The 22,642-nt window shown below is 39.9% G+C and overlaps 1 protein-coding gene across 2 annotated transcripts in view; it reads right to left on the bottom strand.

Annotated features, from left to right (window-relative positions):
* The window catches only part of nbas (NBAS subunit of NRZ tethering complex), a 248,466-nt gene that overhangs the window by 105,841 nt on the left and 119,983 nt on the right, over positions 1–22,642 (bottom strand). For both annotated transcript variants that reach the window (XM_078541594.1, XM_078541595.1), the window contains exons 31-33: positions 7,643–7,755; positions 2,035–2,148; positions 389–502 (exon numbers count right to left, since the gene is read on the bottom strand). In XM_078541594.1, coding sequence (XP_078397720.1) covers positions 389–502; positions 2,035–2,148; positions 7,643–7,755 — 341 coding nt within the window. The remainder of the gene's footprint in view (positions 1–388; positions 503–2,034; positions 2,149–7,642; positions 7,756–22,642) is intronic.

The raw sequence follows: 22,642 nt of genomic DNA, 5'->3' as shown, positions 1-22,642 counted from the left end.
TCTGTAGGTGTTGCTGCGTTTCATGGAGTTTTGATGTAAAATGGTGGCTCAGTCCTCTTATTTCAACCACACTGCAGCTTTTCATGGGTCACATAACAATACAGGCAAATTAAGCATAGCAAGTAAAATAGGAACCAAAAGATGAAGAGAAACTAATAGGAAAATGTCACGCAAAAGACATTTGCATTGCTCAAGTTCTACTAGAATATCCCATTCTGCTTGAGTTTAAACAGATTTACTTAATAATGGTCCCTGTTCAAAATCCACTTGTACAGAATTTTAATATTGGCAGGATTGAGTATTGAGATCAGAAAAATAACACCAAGATACTTAAATCCCCCTTTTTGAGCACAATATAAAATCAGTACAATCAAAATACAGAAGTCACCTGCAGACATAAGCTCTTGGCAATGGATACTGGCAGCTTTATAATCTTGATACTGAAGGGCCTGTTCAGCCAGGAGAACCAATACCTGTCCTTTCCTCTGTGTCTTATCCTGTCCTGTTTATATTTGAAAAACAAAGAGAAAATAATATAATACTTAATAATAAGACTTTCTAACTAAATGACCTGCTTTAAAATGAATTTTAAAACATCTGCTAGGAATGGTCTCAAACTTTGAAATGACAAGATTAGCATAATAATCTAAATACAGACACATTTCCAAACTAAAGTAAGTTGTGACATATATTCCATACTGATACTTTAAAATACTGATTTAACAAAAATCACAATAGCTAGTCAAAGGTACAGAGTCAAGTGAATAGGTTTCTGTCAATAATTACTTATACCTTTATAAAATCACTGAAATGCTATCTCATCTGATAAGAACAGTATCACAAAAGCAGACTACTGCTACCAACTACCTACGGGCATGTGGAATTTTTTTTTTAAGGAAGACCTGTGTTTTAAAAAGAAATACAAGTAAAGACTGATCAAAAGATGGCTGATAATGTAAAGTGACCACTTTCTGGAAAATTACTATGTGGATTATACTTGACAGAATGGTCCTGAGAGAAAACGGACTGGCGCACCTGGAAATATGTCATGGCCTACTTCAAACAGACACTTGAAAGGAAGATATGGAAAATGCAAAAGAAGGAACTTATGATCTCCTGTGCTTGTGAAGACAATGGGCACTGATTCCCACATCTCAGCAGTCATCAAAAAATCCATCTCCTGTTGATTTATATCTCAGAATGTGTAAAATGGTCCAAGATGAAAAAAAAAGGACGCTGGGAGCAAGACATGACTGTTTCCCCTCCTGGGAACATGCAAGAAAAATGGGTTAAACAGCTGGCTGCAGACCAGTGTTTGTGAGTGACAGAAACAAGAAACAACACCAGTCAGTCACCCCTGCAAAGGCAAGCAGGTGATTTTCTCGCTCTCTCTCTTTTGCTGGCGGGGGTCAAGTGTGTTCCAGCAGAGACCTCAAGCAAAAAGAAACAGGGCAGCCTCTTCAGTTAACATGCAGAGAGAACCAGGATTCCTCCCACTGGGACAAGCCAACAAGTGTCTCCAACAGACTGCAAATCTGCCAAAGTCAGCTCTACCGAAATCACCCAACTTAAAGGCCGCAACATACCACCATCTATACCTCACGGGACAAGCCAAGGACTGATTTGTATATTGTTTAACTTTTATTCAGACTCTTAACTTCTCCTTTCTGATCAATGTGTGTATGTGTGCATCATGTCATTTTATTATTTTTCCTCAGGTTTTAGCAACTAATAAACTTACTCTTTCTTTGGCTCAAGAAAACAGGGTTAATTTGGCTCCTTATTACAAGTAAATACATTTGGACTGGGAAAAGGTATCCAGGGGGAAAGGATTTTTAAACTAATCTTGTTGCAACCAACCGACGGGGTTGAACAAAGAGGGGAGCCAGCTCATTCCTCCTCACCAGGAATCATAACAAAATTGAGGTCCCGTCCCAGTCATAAAAAATTGAGGATCTCGTCCAGGAATTTAACAAATTGGGGACCTCATCCGGGACCGGTCATAACAACAGATCACCAAGAACAAGCACTTACCTGCTACTCTCAGCAAATCTGCAAGCCCCAGGAGCTTTTTTGACTGTTTGTAGGCTGTCGGACATTGAGCAATGCACTCTTTTATGAGTTGGAGTCGGTCTGAGCACATACGTACTATAATGAGATAAGACAGAAGGAAAGAAAAATGCCACTTCTTTATATTAAATTAGTGCGTTTCCACATTTAAAACAAGAGGAAATCTTGCTGCAACAATAAGTGTTTAGACCATAGCAATTTATGCTCACCATAACTGTTGACAAACATGTTCAATAAACAGTTATGGAGAATATATATTTTTGAAATTAAATTTCTGAAGTAATTTCTTTTATATCTGTTTACCATATAAACCCTATAGGGTTTCAGTCCCATTCATCCTATGAGATTTAGGGCCGGGTGAACAAGCTGTAGGATCTTCCATGTCTGTTGATCCTACTTTACCTTTATTAAGAATTGTAAAACCATAGAATGATACATAAGATAGCCATTCAGTCCATCGAGTCTATGCCATCTCTTTGGTACAGATATCCATTTAGCCCCATGCCCCTGCTCTTTTCCCATAGCCATGCAAGTTAACTAACCAATTCGCTATTCAGTCATTATTGAATATGCTTCCATCATTTTTTTTCAGGCAGCACATTCCATCTCATAGCATATTGCATAAAAATGTTTTGCTCAGGCTGCCTCTGCTTCTAACTTTAATCTGTGTCCTCTGGTTACCAACCCCTCTACCAGTGGAAACAGCTTCACCGTATCAAAACCCTTCAAAATTTTAAACAAGTCTATCAAATCTCCCTTTAACTTTCTCTGTTCTAAGGGGAAAAACTTCATTTTCTCTCATCCCTCCATGTAACTGTAGTTTTTTCATTGCTGGTACCATTTTAGTAAATCTCCACTGCAACTTCTCTCAGGCTTTGACATCCTTCCTACAGTGTGGTGCCCAGAATTTAACACATTTAGTTGGAGGCTAACCAATGTTTTCTAAGTAGAGGCTTAATTTCCTTGCTTTTATGAACTATGTCTGTACTTAAAAAGCCAAGGATCCCATATGCCTTTTTAATAACCTTCACAACTTCTCACCTTTGTAGACTTGTGTACATCCATTTCCAGATCTCTCTGTTCCTTGCAGGCCTTTTTTAGCAATTTATATTGCCTCTCCTCATTCTTCATACCAAGATGAATCACTTCACACTTAAGTAAAATTTCATCTGACATGTGCCCATTTCACCAATCTGTAATATCCTCCTGAAGTCTGTTACTAGCCTCCTCACTGTCATGTTTCTGAGTTTCATGTCATCTGCAAACTTTGAAATTACGCTCTGTATACCAAAGTCCAAATCATTAATATATTTGAAAAAGCGCAACACCAACTCTTGGGGAACAACACTGCACACTTCCCTTCAGTCTGAAGAACAATCATTTATCATTTACTCTTGCTCTCTGCTTTCTATGCCTTAACTAATACTGCATCCATGCAGCCACTGCCCATTTAATCCATGGGCTTCCGTTTTGCTAATCAATCTACTGCAATAAGGGTATTTCATCAAAGTTAAGCAGTAGTAGCTGTTGTTTAGACATGCAAACTCATGAAGAAGCTATTTTTGAAAGGCAAGATCTTCACTGCAAAGTTGAAGGGACATGCAGGACATCAAGGCGGAATGATTCAACTACAGCAGGTAGTTGAGGACATGAAATGCAGCAGTATGTGGTTGAAAGCTGATAAAAGGAGAAACAGAGTGGAAGAGAAAAGAATTTCAGTATTAATGGAACAAATCCAAGTTTGAGTCATCAATTACAACACAGATTGAGTATCCCTAAAGAAAACTGGATACCTATGGGCATGAATTTACTCCAATAAAAAAAAATAATTTATACGGGTTAAATATTTGAACTTTAATATTAAATATTCCAAAAGCACACTCTTCTGATGGTCATAAGCGTACAAGTGCCAAACATCCTTCAGAATAATCCAAACAACTGATTTTAGCTCCATTGGAAATGTTTACTGGTCTCAGGAACCAAGGAGACAAATAGCGAAATAGTAGCTAATAACCTCATCTGTGTTAAATCAAAGGGAATTTTGAGGGCATGGCTCCAATCTTATAGGGAGATCGTAAACTTGACATCTGAAATATCACAAGTTGTTGCCTGTCTAATCATTACAATTAAAGCATATGCCATTTCCAGGCCAATATTTTAGAAATTAAGTTAGCTCAAAAGCACAAGTATGAAATAGGAAAAGCTGATATTCCCTTGATCATAACCATGGTTCTGCTCAATCATTCATCACAATGTTCAACATCAAATAATGTGGAAGATACATGCATGGACAAAAGAGTTGTAAAACTATTCTGCTTTTGAATGACTCAGATTTCCTAAACTGTTAATGTTTCACATTTGAATTTTTTTCAGTTCTAAATTTAAATTTTGCAGGCAACGAGAAGCATAAAGGTGGTCCTAAGACAATTAATGCATGAACGGTTTTGATAAATTGAAAATCTCTGAATCAATTCATCATCAAGCCCTGAAGTTGTTTCCATATTCAAACCGGTTGCCTTATTCCTAATTATCTTGCAGCAATGGCTGCTACAATGTCTTTTAGCACAAATTGTATGAAAGATTACACTATACACTCATTAATTGGCCAGGGCACTGTTTTGTAACAGCTGGTTAATTATGCTGACAAAGACATGTAGCACCATTTGCAAAGTGCATTAAAGTTTTTACTTAAAATTTCTCAAGTAAAATCAACAGTTAACCATTCACTGATGAACATTGTAATATGAAAAATTTTGGTAAAAGAATTGCAGCTTTATGAATTAAACAAACACATTTCCTAACCAAACGAGAGGAAACTGAATATAGAAAGGAATTATTCCACATATATTAACATAAAAATTCTCATGAAGGTGAAATAAATGCATGAAATCCCATTTCATATTTGAAGGAAAATTCCCTGTTACCAGTAACTCTATTCTTCAGACCGCTTATTGTGAAAAATCAAAGGTTAGAAATAAAACTGAAGTTAACCGTGCACTACAAATCCTTTCACACTTTTAATATGGAATCCAGTGCTGAAATTAAGTCAAGTGTAACTAAATTGATTTTATACATTTCTCAATAACCAAACTTCTATGGATGAATCTTCATATCAACATAATGTGGGTTACAAATTATGTTCTATTTCTACATGCTGTAAACTTAGGTAATCACTATGGACAGATGGTGCTAACAGTCTGAGTTGTGAAGTGACTGAAATTTCACCCTGCAATTGGGCACTGATGCCAGAGCATTTGTTACAGGCTAGGATCAACTTCTTTCCTTCTCTTTAAACATTATAGTAATTGGGCTACTGGCAGATACTGATGGTGAACCTCATCAGGTGGTTTAGACGTGGTGAATTTTCTTTGAAATATTTTTAGATATTGTTTTTTGATGTTCCAGCTTCTAGGAACAGTTCAAGTGGCTGTTGTAATATTTTACATTTAGATACTGCACATATTCAAAACAAAGAGGAGCTGTGATCTTCACTGTTTCATGGAATTCTCTATTATTCAGATGCTTTAAGCAAAATTGTGCTTCATTCTTTTGTTTATCCCTCTTGTGTTAATGTCTATAGTTTGAATTACTGTGTTTTGTTGGAACTGCTAGCAGGATGCAGTGCAACATATTGATTTGATTTAAAATGCAATGTAGCTGAAGGTAGTCCCACAGTTACTTTATTATACTATGAATCAGTTCACAGCAAAGAGAAGGGAGAAAAAAGTTTATTCAACACTTTCTGCCCTTGGGATATAAATTGCATAAATCAACACAATTACTGTATCGGCATTCATTGGATATATGTTTGTTGAGTACTGCACCCTCTTTGAAAATTTAATCCGAGTTTTAAATTGCATTTTTGGATTCTAAGGGACCTCATTGAATAGAAATGATTACATAATAGGCCAAGCTTAGTTCCATGCTTAAAGTGCAAAATGCAGTTGCAGTGCATTACTTACTAACCGTGGTAAATTTGAACGGAAATAAATTGGTAAACACAATGTTATCATATTTCAACATACGAGTCAATGTCTCATGGCAATGAGAACAAGGCCAAACGGGTGAAGTGGGGATGAAGTTGAGGGGTAATTGGACTAGGGCATGCAGACATGATTCAGAATCTATGTCATATTCATACTTCTATCCTTATTTCAATGTAAAACTTTGCTTTTACATTGTCATTAAATAGCAAAACTTCCAGCAATTTAGGAAAGGAAAGTAGCATTGTTCATGGAGTACAACAGCAAAGGTATCACAAATCATTAAAAGTTGAAAAACAAGTTAACAAAGTTATAAAAAAAATCAAACTAAGCGTTGGGGTACATTTGTAGATAAACAGAATTGAAAAGCAGGAATATTATGCTAAGCTTGTGTACAACCTAGGTTAGAGCAAAATTGGAGTAGGCTGGGCAGCTCTGGTTTCCATATAATAAAAAGGATATAGAAGAAGCACTGGAGAAAGTACAAAAAAAATTACTAATTTCATGCCAAAATGGAGAGATTATACTTATCAGGAAAGGTGAAATAAACTAGGGCTTTTTTATCTAGTAAAAAAAAAGACTGCTGTTGACCTATTAAAGATCTCTTAAAATTAAAAAGGAATTTGATAAGGTAGGCATAGAAAATATATTACCATTTGTGGGGAGTTCAAAACTAGGGGACAAAATGTAAAATAATACAAAATAATAATGTAATAACTTAAAATAACGTGAGCTTAGAATCCAATAAGCAATTCAGGAGAAACTTCTTGATCCAAAGAGTGGTTAGAGTTTGCTACTGCCTATCATGAGGAGACAACTAGCCTTTAAGGCAAAAATACATAAGCACTTGAGGGGAGAAGGAATTTAAAAATATGCAGATAGGTTTAGATGAAGTAGGTGGGATGAGGAATAAATGCTGGCACAGACCAGTTGAGTCATATACCCTGTTTGTGTTGTGAATTCCATTGCCAGCTATCATTATATATGAAGACACTGAAGTTTATTTTGGAAAAGATTGATAAAATGTGAAACCAAGAAGGAATGTTTTGCAGAATTAAAGGCCAGTGACTTTTTTTAAAAGTAAGTTTCATGTCTATATGATGCACATTTTCTGTAAATGCCACTTAATTCCAGTAACACTTTACTGCTACACCTGTTTGGTGATTATGTAATTCATAAAAACATTCCTATGTATAGGTATTATACTTGCCTCCCATAAACTATCAAGCTCCACCACCAAAGTTGTTGATTCTGTTCTCAATGGTGCTAACTATCTGAATAAGAGCCAGTGGTCTCTGAGGTGGCCAATTCCCCTTCCTGCATTGCCTTCCTCGTCAGTTCCTTCTCCTACCCCGAACTTTGCCTCTTGCGCTTAACAGACCTAAGATTATCAAGGTTAAGCTGCATAAATCCATGCTGTGGGTTTGTGTTTTACCTCTGTCCATTCCCTCCTACTAGCAATAGTACTGCCCTGTGTTCTCTCCCACCACTTTCACAGGGTCTCCACTATTTCCTCTCACGTTCTTCTATGTGCAACATTTGTTTTATTTTAGGCACAGTACTAATTACGCAGAAGCAAGCTCTTATACCTTGCATGGGCAAGATGTTCATGTTGAACTCCTCTAGCAGATTGAGAGCATTGATGAGATCCAGCTCTTCTTGAATGACAGGAGTGCAATCTGTGATGAGTTGTAAGCAGCACCTAATAACAAAGTAAGGAATGTCCAGATGGTAAATAAATCTTAACCATGCAGGCAAGGTGACATACTCAATGGCATTTATTATCAGTCATTGTAATGGCACAATTTAATTGTGATTTCTCCAACAGTATACAGTGAACTATCGTGGATAGCAGAACCTTCACTCTCCTAATAGGGAAATAAATGTAAAACTGCTGCATTTTGCGATGAAAATTCTGGAAATAGTTCTACACTGGAGGCAACAGTGAAAACTGCAGCGGAAATGTTGCCCTGATGTAGACACAGAAGAGGCAGAAAACAATCCTGAACTTTTTGATGAGATCAGAATAGCACAAAGTCAGTAGTGTTTCAATGAAATTTAAAGTGTTAACTTATTTAATGTTACCGGAGACAGCAATGCTGAAATATTTCAAGGAGTTTATATTTGTTAAAGTACTGAATTTGTTGATACTAAGTATGTTTACATTTAGTCATTTAAAACTGTACAACCTGCTTGAAACATATGATACCCTAGGTTCATATTCAGAAAAGAATGGAAGTGGGAGATTTACACAAAGTTGCACAGAATATTAAAAGACCAGAATATGTTGCAGTAGTAGGTGGTGTGGAGATGAGCGGTCATGAGCTATGCATAAAGTTAATGAAATGAACGTCCATTGGTGGAAAAGAAAGGCATGTGTAGCACAGGGATAAAGCAAATGAGGTGCATCTTTAGACCGCTCATTCACTGATTTCACCTAAAAGTATCTATCTCCCTCTTGAACTTGGCAACAATATTCCCCTTCCACTGTTTTCCTTAGAGTCTTATGCACAGTCACTGTGGTCCTTGCAAAGCAAAATTGCCTGCTCACCTTATGTTCAAAAAATATAAATTTGAACAGAACTGTTCAGGTAGAAAATTAGATCAATTTGTAAATACTAAAGTTTATTTATAGATTAAAACAAATATTTTTAATTCTGCATTATATATCTTTACTGGATTTTTTTTAACTTCAATGATAAAATTTACACTGTTGCAAGGGTGGCTGGGTACTGCTGCATTAGTAATGATGGAAAAATGCAAAGAAGATTAAACTTTTATATATTTCTTGGTACTTTATGATATGGAGATGAATAGTTGGGCAATTAGTTAATTTATTTATGCAGAACATTACGTAAAAACAGAACACGAGTGAACAACTATATCTACCTCAAGTTGATAAAAGTATTTTTTAAACACAGAAAATAGGAGCAGGAGTAGGCCATTCGGCCCTTCGAGCCTGCTCCGCCATTCATCATGATCATGGCTGATCATCCAACTCAATAGTCTGCCCCCGCTTTCTCCCCATATCCTTTGATCCCTTTCGCCCCAAGAGCTATATCTAACTCCTTCTTGAAAACATACAATGTTTTGGTCTCAACTACTTTCTGTGGTAGCAAAATCCACAGGCTCACCACTCTCTGGGTGAAGAAATTTTTCATCTCAGTCCTAAATGATCCACCCCGTATCCTCAGGCTGTGACCCTTGGTTCTGGACTCCCCCACCATCGGGAACATCCTTCCTGCATCTACCTTGCCTAGTCCTGTTAGAATTTTATAGGTTTCTATGAGATCCCCCTCATTCTTCTGAACTCCAGCGAATATAATCCTAACCGACTCAATCTCTCCTCATATGTCAGTCCCGCCATCCCAAGTATCAGTCCGGTAAATCTTCGCTGCACTCCCTCTATAGCAAGAACATCTTTCCTCAGATAAGGAGACCAAAACTGCACACAATATTCCAGGTGTGGTCTCACCAAGGCCCTGTATAATTGCAGCAAGACATCCCTGCTCCTGTACTCGAATCCTCTGGCTATGAAGGCCAACATACCATTTGCCTTCTTTACCGCCTGCTGCACCTGCATGCTTACCTTCAACGACTGGTGTACAAGGGCACACAGGTCTCATTGCACATCCCCCTCTCTCAATTTTAGCCAGATAATAATCTGCTTTCCTGTTTTTGCCACCAAAGTGGATAACCTCACATTTATCTACATTATACTGCATCTGCCATGCATTTGCCCACTCAGCTTGTCCAAATCACACTGAAGCATCTCTGCAACCTCCTCACAGCTCACCCTCCCACCCAGCTTTGTGTCATCTGCAAATTTGGAGATATTATATTTAGTTCCCTCAACTAAATCATTAATATATATTGTGAATAGCTGGGGTCCCAGCACTGATCCCTGCGGTACCCCACTAGTCACTGCCTGCCATTCGGAAAAAGACCCATTTATTCCTACTCTTTGTTTCCTGTCTGCCAACCAGTTTTCTATCCATCTCAATGCACTAGCTCCAATCCCATGCGCTTTAATTTTACATGTTAATCTCTTATGTGGGACTTTGTCGAAAACCTTCTGAAAGTCCAAATAAACCACATCCACTGGCTCCCCCTCATCAACTCTACTAGTTACATCCTCGAAAAATTCTAGTAGATTTATCAAGCACAATTTCCCTTTAGTAAATCCAAGCTGACTCTGCCTGATTCTGTCACTGTTTTCCAAGTGCTCAGCTACTAAATCTTTTATAATGGACTCTAGAATTTTCCCCATTGCCAATGTCAGGCTGACTTGTCTATAATTCCCTGTTTTCTCTCTACCTCCGTTTTTAAATAGTGGGGTTACATTAGCTACCCTCCAATCTGTAGGAACTGTTCAAGAGTCTATAGAATCTCGGAAGATGACCACCAATGCATCCACTATTTCTAGGGCCACTTCCTTAAGTACTCTGGGATGTAGGTTATCAGGCCCTGGGGATTTATCGGCCTTCAATCCCATCAATCTCCCCAACACCATTTCCCTACTAATAATGATTTCTTTCAGTCCCTCCCTCTCACTAAACCCTGTGTTCCCCAGCATTCCTGGTATGTTATTTGTGTCCTCCTTTGTGAAGACATTGGTCAGCCATTTCTTTGTTCCCCATTATAAATTCCCCTGTTTCTGATGTAAGGGACCTACATTTGTCTTCACATACCTATAGACACTTTTACAGTCATTTCCTAAGTTCTCCGCAAGCTTACTCTCGTACTCTATTTTCCCCTTCTTAATTGATCCCTTAGCCCTCCTATGTTGAATTCTAAACTGCTCCCAATCCTCAGGTCTGTTGTTTTTTCTGGCCAATTTGTATGCCTCTTCCTTGGATCTAATACTATCGCTAATTTCCCTTGTAAGCCATGGTTTGACCACCTTTCCTGTTTTACTTTTGCGCCAGACAGGAATAAACAATTGCTGCAGTTCACCCATGCGCTCTTTGAATGTTTGCCATTGCCTATCCACCGTCATCCCTTTAAGTAACATTTCCCAATCCATCATAAACAACTCACGCCTCATATCATCGTAGTTTCCTTTATTAAGATTCAGGACCCTAGTCTCAGAATCAACTATGTCACTCTCCATCTCGATGAAGAATTCTATCATATTATGGTCGCTTATCCCCAAGGGGCCTCGAACAACTAGATTTCCAATTATTCCTTTCTCATTACACAATACCCAGTCTAGGCTGGCTTGTTCTCCAGTTAGTTCCTCAACGTATTGATCCAGAAAACCATCCCGCAAACACTCCAGGAATTCCTCCTCTATGGTATTGTTACTAATTTGATTTGCCCAATCTATATGCAGATTAAAGTCACCCATAATTACAGATGTTCCTTTATTGCATGCGTCTAATTTCCTGTTTAATGCCATTCCCAACATCACCACTGCAGTTTGGGGATCTATATACAACCCCCACTAACGGTTTTTGCTCCTTAGTGTTTCTCAGCTCTACCCATACAGATTCCACATCATCAGAGCTAATATCTTTCCTCACTATTGCGTTAATTTCCTCTTTAACCAGCAATGCAACTCCACCATCTTTTCCTTTTTGTCTGTCCTTCCTAAATACTGAATACCCCTGGATGTTCAGTTCCCATCCCTGGTCACCCTGCAGCCATGCCTCCGTAATCCCGACTATGTCATACCTGTTTACATCTACTTGCGCAGCTAATTCATCCACTTTATTGCGAATGGTCCTTGCGTTAAGGCACAAAGCCTTAAGGCTTGTCTTTTTAACATTACTTGTCCTGTTCCCACTATTTTTCACCAAGGCCCTGTTTGATTCTTGCCCTTTATTTCACTTTTCTTATTCCCCTTTCTGTCTTGTGTTCTTGTCCTTGATTCCCCCTCCTCTGACTCCTTGCATAGGTTCCCACCCCCCTGCCGTTTTAGTTTAAACCCTCCCCAACCACTCTAGCAAATATCCCTCCTAGGACATCAGTCCCGGTCCTGCCCAGGTGTAACCCGTCCAGTTTGTACTAATCCCACCTCCCCCAGAACTGGTCCCAATGTCCCAGGAATCTGAAACCCTCCCCCTCACACCATCTCTTCAGCCATGTATTCATCCGACATATCCTGCTATTTCTACTCTGACTAGCACGTGGCACTGGTAATAATCCTGAGATCACTAACTTTGAGGCCCTACTTTTCAACTTATTTCCTAACTGTTTCCTAACTCCCTATATTATGCTTTTAGGACCTCATCCCTTTTTTTTTACCTATGTCGTTTGTACCAATGTGTACCACGACTACTGGCTGTTCACCCTCCCCCTTCAGAATGTCCTGTAGCTGCTCTGAGACATCCTTGACCCTAGCACCAGGGAGGCAACATACCATCCTGAAGTCTCATTTGCGGCCACAGAAGCGCCTGTCTATTCCCCTTACAATTGAATCCCCAATAACTATTGCATTCCCACACTTTTTACTCCTCCCCTCTTCAGCAGAGCTTGTGCAACGAATTTGGCTGTTGCTGCTTTCCCCTGAGATGCCATTCCCCTCAACAGTAGCCAAAGCAGTGTATCTGTTTTGCAGGAGAATAGCCACAGGAGATTTCTGCACCGCCTGCCTAGTCCTCTTGCTCTACCTGGTGGTCACCCATTCCCTTCCTGTCTGTGGTGTGACCACCTTTCTATACACGCTATCCATGACACTCTCCACCTCACAGATGCTCCAGTGTCCCCAGCCGCCGCTCCAGTTCCGAAACCCGGGCTTCCAGGAGCTGCAGCTGGAGACACTTCCCGCACACATGCTGGCTCCAGGCACTGGAAATGTTCTTGGCATCCCACATAGAGCAGGAGGAACACACCATGGCTTTGAGCTCTCCTGCCATGACTTACCCCTTTAAATTAAATTAAACCTTTTGGAAGATACTTAATATCAAATAATATCAATTACTCTAGGGCCTTTCTTCTCTGCTCCTCGTTGTTACAGAATAAAGCCCTTACAAACAATGAACCAACTGAACAACACTGCACAATTTTTGGGAAAAACTTATTTTCCAAATCTTCAGTGGCAATGTACCCTCCTCCCATCTTGAAACAACAACATTTCTGATGCTTCATGAGTATCATAGATGATCTGCTAGCATATAAAAGGTCTTGCATCTAAACTGCATGCTTGTCACACACTAGGCACCACACATTGGGCTGAATTTTACGTCCCGCGGGCAGGCGCGCGCCCAACCCAACCGGGCGTAAAATCATGCGAGAAGATGTCGGGCGAGCGTCCTGACCTCATCACACACTCCTGCAATATTTCGCTAGGCAGACACGGGCAAAAGTGGGAAGAACGCCCACCGACAATTAAGACAGCAATTAAGCCCATTAACAGCACAATTGTCTCTGATTTTTTTCATGGCCCATTTAACCTTACAGTTGGTGGACGGGCGAATCGGCCAGGCAACCTTTGGATTTTTCATCAAACCTCATTAAAGGGTAGGATGAAATTTCTGTTATGAAATAAAATAAAAATAAATATCTGTGGACAGCATTTTTATCAGCTATGTTTTCAGGTGATTGATTATGACACATGGACCTTTTTTTTGCAGCTTTTTAAACCTTTATTTTAGCATTTTCCCGTCTGCAGCTCCCTGGGCAGCTGACTACCTTCAGGGAGCTTTCTCGCAGAGCTCACAAGCACCACCAGTAACGTCATCATCCACCCTCTTCCCACCCCTACCCCGGCAGCGCTGAGCTTTTCAGCGCATGTCTCACACTGGCTGGCCGTTAATTGGAAATCGCAGTGGGGGGGGCCGATCACAGTTGGAGGTCCATTTCCCGACCGTTCCCAGTCCCACCAATTGCGCGCCTGCCAAAGGTTAAATTCAGGCCATTGTTTTTAAAAAATACTTCATAAATGTAACAGAGTGAGATATTCAACATTAAAATTGCCGTGAATGATCTCAGCAGCTTACAATTAACTGTAATTATCTGATTTGCTTAATTAGAAAAGTCACGCAAGAGGAATTGGCTATATTAACAGGTAAACAGCACAAAAAGACTTTGGACCTCAGACTCCTCACAAACATTCCCATCCATGAAGCCAACATCATTTGGGTGTCCAATAAAAAAACTAATGTAAAATTACACAGAATGTACGCAAAGAAACGGGCTATTCAGCTCAACCATTAAGGTGTTACTTATATTCCACATAAGCGTCCTCCCATTCTAATTACAACTCCCCTCTCTGCCCTCAGTATCCCTCTATTTCCTTCTCACTTATTTATGCTTCAAGTATCCCCTTAAATGCATTATTACTTTGATTCAACCACTCCATGTGACAGTGAATTCCACTTCTCAACACCTTTTAGGGAAATTCTGCATCAATTACTTATTTTACGTTAATGGCCATCTTGTATTTAAGATCATCTTGTTCCGAACTCACCAACAATTGGAAATATTTCTCTTCATCCATCTTAATGTACCCCACTTCATAAGTATAAAGACCTCGATCAGATCTCCTCAATCTTCTCTTGTTCAGAGAAAAGAGCTCTAACCTGCTCAATCGTTTCTGATAGTTACATCCTCTTATTCCTGATAATATCCTTACAAATAATGAATGGGCTCAGAAATTGGAGGTACAGTGCTGAAATTCACAAATGTGGGGGCTGCACCAAACTACAGAAAAACAAACAGGCTTCTAAACTGGACAGGTAAATGGCAAATAAATTTAACATAGCGAACTATGAGGTTGTTCATTTTGGTATGAGAAATATAGAGGCTCCCAATTTTTGAAAGATAAGAAACCAGATGAGGTGGAGGAGCAAAAGGATCTGTAAAATACAGATACATAAATCACAAAGTAGGAAAACAAGGTGAAATGGTCATAAGGAGTGAAAACAAATGACTGAAATTCATTTCCAAGCAGCATAGAATATAAAAGTAAGAGGTATTGTTAAATGTATACAGAGCCTTTGCTAAAACTACACTTTACATACTATGTGCAATTCTGGTCTCCATACTACAAAAATCATGTTAAATCATTGGTGAAAGTGTTTATTACAGAAATTAAGCATTTTTGTTTATTATTTAGCATGGCGTTGATTTTTCTAATTATGTCACAACAAATAAAGGATTGTAGACTCTGGGATCACTGGGCATTTTGCTTGAGTGAAAAACTAAATCCCTCAATCCATCTGAAAACAGTGTTAGTTTTCACATGTACACCGACAACACTCAGCTCTATTTCATCACCATCTCTGTCGACCGCTCCATTGTCTGTAAATCGTGAGGCTGCTTGCCCGAAATCAAATACTGAATGAGCCGAAATCTCCTCCCATACCAGGAATACTGAAGCCATTGTCTTCAGCCCCTGCAACAAATTCCATTCCATAGCCACTGACTCCATCCCTTTCCTTGGTAACTATTTGAGGCTAAGCCAGACTGTTCACAACTCAGGTATCATATCTGACCCATAGGTAAACTTCTGACCACATATCATGCCATCACCAAAACAACTACTTCCACCTTTGTAACATTGCACAATTCAGCCCTGCCTCAGTTCATTTGCGACTGAAACTCTCATCCATGCCTTTGTTACCTCTAGACCTTACTATTCCAACACATTTCTAATCGACTTTCCATGCTCCATTTTTCGGAAACTTGAGGTCATTCAAAACTCTGCTCCCTGCATCCTAACTCACATCAAGTCCTATTCACCTTTCACCTTGTGCTCCCAGATCTACATTGGCTCCGATTCCAGCAACACTCTTATTTGAAAAAAAAGGATGAGAGTTTTAAAATCATTGCACGGCCTCACATCTTCCTATCGCTATACATTATGCATAGTAAATGCATTGTATGAGAAGGGACCATGAATTCAAGAAGCTGATGGTTGAAAGGCAGATGAACACTCTGTTAACAACGTACACTGACAAATTGAGCTCGAGTGGATTTTAATAACAAACTTGCTGCAAAGAACCATAATATAACCCTCTGCTGCTCCAGAGCCCTGAAAGGTTATGCAGACTCATTGATCAAATTCCTTCTAGACAAGTTGGAGGGCAAGAATCAACAAATTAGAACAAGAACTCTAACTGCGCTTAAGCATCTTATCAACTCTACTTCATCACTTGTAAAGACCGAGGGCTTAGACAGTGGCCATCATTAACCTGATGTTTGTGGACACAGCAATATTGTGATGATGATAAACCCAGGCAATACATTACCTTGATCTAGAAAAAATAAAGACAGACACTAGTTCAAGGACCGAATACCAACAGTCATGATTTAACTAATGCAATCCATGAAGATTTAACTAAAATATGTAAAGTAACATCTGATATTACAGCAATTTGCGATCATGAATTAATAGACCAAAGGCTTAGCAACAGCCTGTTATTATTTGACATATCACAAAAAATTATGATGGGGGTGAATATTACTTCTGCAGATCCTAATCCTTCTAATCTTTGTGCACCGCTGATAACATCCGGTCGTGTTCTGTTGCCCAGAGTAGAGAAAAAAATTAGAAACTTCTTCAATTAAATTATTGCCCGTATTGAACATAAATAATCTATCCAACATTACCAGCATCAGGCAGTAGGTTTTATAATTGGGTCACTATAGAAAATTCAGAGGAAACTCTTCCCCAAGAATGGGAAATGAAACATTGCAGTTTACATTCATTTATCTGAAGACAATCACCAATGAGAAATGGTTGCTTCAGCTCAGCCATGAAATAAGCAGAAAAAAAACCCTTCATTAGCAATGCAATGAGATTTTTGAGACAGAAAGTATAGATGCTGAAGTAAGTTTCTGTGCCATGGCTCACTTTGGTGACGCCCTACATAGCGTAGATGATTTTGGTAGCTCAAACATCGTTAGTACTATTAAGACCGATAGCTTCTTCAACACTCTCTAGTACAAGTCTGAAATGAATGTAGATAAAGTTAAAACCACATTGGTTCAGCTATGGATACATGATGGAAAAATATGGACTTTTAGTACTGGTTTTCATGGAAAACTAAAAGGATAAGCTAAAATTCCTTGATTACTTGCTAAAAGACCAGAATTTAATTGAAAGTATTAACAAAGGATAAAATATTTAACTGTTAAACTTGACCGAAATAAGATGGCATGCTGGGAAGTTTGACGAAAATCTAAAGCTTTCACGGATATTATGATTGCTTCAAACTGTTGCAAGACTAACTGCTGTTTCAGTTTTAGTAAAGCTACAAGGTCAGGCAAGATTTGTTGTATTTTTGAAAGACAGGGAGAGATAAGAAAGCCATGACAGAGACGGCTGTCTCATTGAACCATTAGGAAGATAGGAAAAATAAAAGATACCAGCAAACTGCTTTTTTGTGAAAGCACCAAGTGCTAGAAAAGCAGCTGTTTCAGTAAGGTTGAAAAACAAAATCAGAACCAGATCAGAGAAAGAATTACAGAAGAATTAACCCCTCAGTCCCTTGAGGCAGAAGAATGGATCATTCCGAATTTCAAATAGTTTCAAATTATACTACTAAAGTTGAAAGTATCTCCACCTGCAAAATTGCCGTGTTGCAATGTCAATAAAACCAATTACTTAGAAAACTTTTCATCCTCAGTTGACACTTGCCTCTCAGTGAAGAGAACATTAAAAGCTCCACAGTGGCATTAAATGTTCTGCCCATGTACCAGATATATATTTTGCCAAGTATTATTAATCAATTATATATAAATGGAAAAAGGAGAAATCTAAGGATTTTACACATGGCTGAGCTTCATAAAGATTCTAATTCCAAACGTTCCAGTGGCCAAACATTCTTTCAACTGCACCAGAAAAACAGGTACTGCTGACACATGTGCAGGAATTCATCAAGGCCAAGTCAACCAATCTGCTGCAGGATCCTCTGTGACAGGCAACACTTGCATATATCCTGTGCAACACTACTCTGAATGAAATAAAGCAGACGTCTCTGAATTAATTAGGGTGCACTTGAACAACATTTTCAGCTTGATGTCTTTAGAAACTGCCAAGAACAAAGATAACACAAATCTTGACATAAAGGTGAGACAGACATTTGACAATGGAATTATTGCTGCTCGGCAAGAAATCCAGAGGCAAGGCTTGCGTCAGAAAATAACCCCTGATGGCATTCAAATCACCTTCAAGTATATAAAAGGGTGTAAAATTATGTCAACAAAGATTGAAGTTGCTGGAATTTTACCTGATAATGGAATATTAGAATCCTGCCACACCATAACATGGGGACTCTGACTTCAATGCAAAGGTTCATTGCTTACAGAACAGCAACTGGCTGTGAACAGCTTGAAAAGTGAAAGGTACAGAACCTGAAAACAACTAAAGAATGGATGGACAACACCAACAGCTCAGTTCTCTTCCAAGCATGATCTGAAATTCCAGCTTTTTTCATGACCAGCTGGGCAATTTGTTTTTGTACCCTTTAAATGGATGACTGGCCAACATCCGAACTGTTGACATTACAGCTGCTGTGGCTAAGAAATTCATTATTAAAATATCCATTATAAAAGTACTGGGCACTGGCAATGGGTCTCAGGGTTACTCAAAGTTCTGTTGTTTCAATTGCAGTCAATCACTCAATAGGAATGAAACAATAGTGGTGGCACAGTGGTATACAGTTAGGATGGAGTGGCCCTGAGAGTTGCCAACATCGACTCTGCTCACCTTGAAGTCTCATAGCATCATGACAAGGAAACCAGCTGATTACCACCTACCATCTTCCCTGAATCAGTACTCCTCCACGTTGAACACCATTTGGAAGAAACATTGAGGGTAGCAGGGACACAGAATGTACTCTGGGTAAGCGACTTTAATACCCATCACCAAGAGAAGCCTATCTGACCTCTTCCTCAACAATCTACCTCTTTCAGATGTATTTATTAACAGTATTGGTCAGAGTGACCACTGCACATTGCTTGTGGAGATAAAGTTGTATCTTCATAGCAATGGACACCCTCTATTGTGGCTCTACCTCTGTGTTAAATAGGATAGATTCAGAAAAGATCTAGCAGCTCCAAATTAAGCATCCATGAGGTGCTGTGGGTCATCAGCAACAGCAGCAGAATTGTATACTACCACAGTCTATAATTTCATGAGAATCTGGGCTTGTCCTCCTTAGAGAAGGTTGAGAGGAGATCTGATAGAGGTGTTCAAAATCATGAGTTGTCTAGATAGAGAGAAATTGTTCCCATTGGCGGAAGGGTCAAGAATCAGAGGGCACAAATTTAAAGCGACTGGCAAAAAGAACCAGAGGTGACATGAGGGATTTTTTTTTAAAGCAGCGAGTGGTTACAATCTGGAATGCACTGCCTGAGAGTGTGGTGGAGGCAGATTCAATTGTAGCTTTCCAGAAGGAAAACAAAGTGCAGGGCTACGGGTGGGGAGGGGGGAGGACAGGGGAGTAGAACTAGTTAAACTGGTCTTATGGAGACCCAGCAAAGACTTGATGGGCTGAATGACCTCCTTCTGTGCTGTAACCATTCTATGATTCTGTAGGATGAACATTTGTGCTCCAGAACCAAGCCATTCTAGTAGAGCTACAACACAGGAATCTACCAACACTGGAATCCAAAGAAAAAGCAGAAAATTGCCCAGGTACGTCTTGACCACAAAATGCAGGACAAATCCACTCTGGCCAATTACTGCTGTATCAGCCTACCTTCAATGATCAGTTAAGTGATGGAAGATATAACAAACAGTAATTAATTGACACTTACTCAGCAATATCCTAACTTATGCTCCGTTTGGGTTCCACCAGGACGACTAGGCTTCAAAGTTCATGAAATCCTTGGTCCAAACATGGACAAGGGTTGAATTCTAGAGGGGAGATGCGAGTGACGGCCTTTAACATCAAGGCATTTCACCCAGTGTTGCTTCAAGGAGCCCTAGTAAAATCGAAGTCAATAGGTAATCGGGGGGGAAAAACACTCGAGTTGGTTGGAGTCATACCTAGCACAAAGGAGGATGGTTATAGCTGTTAGGATGCCAAGACATTACTGCAGGAGTTCCTCAGGGCAGGTGTCTCTTGCCCAACTATCCTCAGCTGCTTCATCAATAACCTCCCCTCTACCATAAGGTCAGAAATGGGGATGTCCACCTTCTGACTGCACAGTGTTCAGTTCCAACTGCACAGGTAATGAAGTAGTCTGTGCCCGCATGTAGCAAGAAGTGGATGACATTCAGGCTTGGACTGCTCAGTGCCAATAACATTCTCATTACACAGGTGTCAGGTAATCACCATCTCCAAGTCTAACAACTTCCCCTTGATATTCAGTGGTGTTACCACTGCTACAACAGTGCTATAACACTGGCATCTACCTGATGATGTGGAAAATTTCCCAGGTATGTCCTGTACACAAAAAGGACAAATCCAACCCAGGCCGACTCCCTAAAGCTACAAGGCACAGGTCAAGAGTGTGACCCCTCAGTGATCCCCTCAGGATCTTACTCTATCAAGTCACCTCTTACTCTTCTAAATTCCAGTGGATATAAGCCAAACCTGTCCAGTCTTTCCTCATAAGACAACCCACCCATTCCTCTTATTAGTCTAGTAAACCTTCTCTGAACTACTTCTAACGCATTTACATCTTTCCTTAAATACAGAGGCCACCACTGTAGACAGTACTTCAGGTGTGGTCTCTCCAGTTCCCTGTACAACTGAAGCACAACCTCCCTACTTTTGTATTCAATTCCCTTCACAATAAACGACATTATATTAGCTTTTCTAATTACTTGTTGTACATGCATACCAGCCTTTTGTGATTCATGCACTAGGACACCCAGACCCCTGTGAATCTCAGAGCTCTGCAATTTCTCACCAGTCCCCAGAGCATTACCCTGGGTTTCTGGATTATTAGTCCAGTAACAATACCACTATGCCACTGCCTCCTCACCCTCCACCATAAACATTCACTCTCTCCACCACTGGTGCACCATGCACGATCTGGTCAAGGTTTCTTCGACAGAGCCTCCTAAACCCATTACCTCTACCACCTAGAAGGGCAAAGGCAGCAGGCACATGGGAACACACCATGCCGACTTGGAAATATATTGTCATTCCTTCATCATCGAGTCAAAATTCTGGAACTCCTTCCCTAGCAGCACTGTGGGAGTGCCTTCACTGCAGTTCAAGAAGGTGGCTAACCACCACCCTCTCAAGAGCAATTACGGACATGCAGTAAATGCCCACATCACATCAATGAACAAAAAACACGTTATGTAAAAATTATTGCCATTCTGATTTCAACAAACATGTCAAATGCTGTGCCCTGTCTCTGTAAGCTTTCTATTTCTTTCGGCAACTGCTAATAAAAAAAAATCAGAAAATAATTAGCAATACAAACTAGCCAAAAGGAGAAAACAAAGCTATGAATTATTCAAAATATGGTTTGAAAATCCTTTCAGACCCCATGACCAGGATTTTTACCTCGTTGGGCGGGCGCACGTCCGACTCAAACGGGCGTAAAACAACACACGATGACGCCAAGTGAGTGTCCCAACGTCATCGCGCGATATTGCGGGTGGTGGGCGCGCATGGGAGTCGACAGCACACTCGCCGACAATTAAAAGGCCTGTTAAAGCCATTAAAGTATTCACTGAATTAAATTTTTTCACTGCCCAGCCAACCGCAGGTGAAAAGGCCAAGCGGCCCCTGTATTTTTAGGAAGCCTCATCCATGGGCAGGATGACGTTTCCAACAGCAAATAAAAATAAAATAAAAATTTAAACATTTCATTAATAACGTCCCTGAGGGGACATGCTTTTTAACATTTTAAAAATGTTTACTTTTAATTTTCAAAACTCTTCAGCTCCCTGAGGCAGCTCTGTGCCTCAGGGAGCATTTCCCGCGTGCACCCGCACACATGGTTGAACTTGTGCACTTGCCCTCTCCCCCCCGCCACACAGGCAGCGCTGAGCACTGCAGCACGCGTTTCACGCTGGGCGGGCCTTAATTGGCCCACCAGCGTGAAATCGCGGTCTGGGCCCGATCGTGGGCAGCGGTCAGCTTCCCAACCACTCCCACCTGCCCCCGCCGAGCCCGTCCAATGAGGTAAAAATTCTGGCCCAGTTTATTTTGTGCATAACAAGATGACATAGTACTAAAAGTAACATTTTCTAGCATTATAACATGAAAACATTAAATAATTTGAGGAAAAAATCCATTAAGAATCCTGTTGCCTGGGTCAGGAAGTTTTATTTTAAATGAGGAATTAAACCAAGCTCAATTAAACCAATGTGAAGCTTTTTAAAATTAATTCTTGGCTTGCTTTAACTGATACCCACTTTTTATTTCCAAATATAAACTGAATTTAAAGTTTCAAACGGCAATGGTGAGTTTCCAGCTCCTATTCTTTGGATTCACAGTTCAAGCCTCTGGACTACTAGTAACATAACTACACTACCGCTTTCCTTCAGTAGAACACAACATTAGCTCTCAAATTACCTTGGAAACACTGACATCGAGCTTTGTCAATAGAAAAACCCTTTTAAAAGTCTCACTACTTACCTGCAGTGCCTGCTACCCCTGGAAGCAGGGCTGCGACTGACATTATATTGTTAAAAGTCTGTCACATCACATTACCTTCAAAGCCCAGTA

The sequence above is a fragment of the Cetorhinus maximus genome, chromosome 5 (assembly GCF_964194155.1).
Source record: "Cetorhinus maximus chromosome 5, sCetMax3.hap1.1, whole genome shotgun sequence".
In the NCBI taxonomy this organism is placed as follows: domain Eukaryota; kingdom Metazoa; phylum Chordata; class Chondrichthyes; order Lamniformes; family Cetorhinidae; genus Cetorhinus; species Cetorhinus maximus.
The sequence above is the reverse complement of the archived record's forward strand: the minus strand, read 5'-3'. Positions and strand labels throughout refer to the sequence as shown.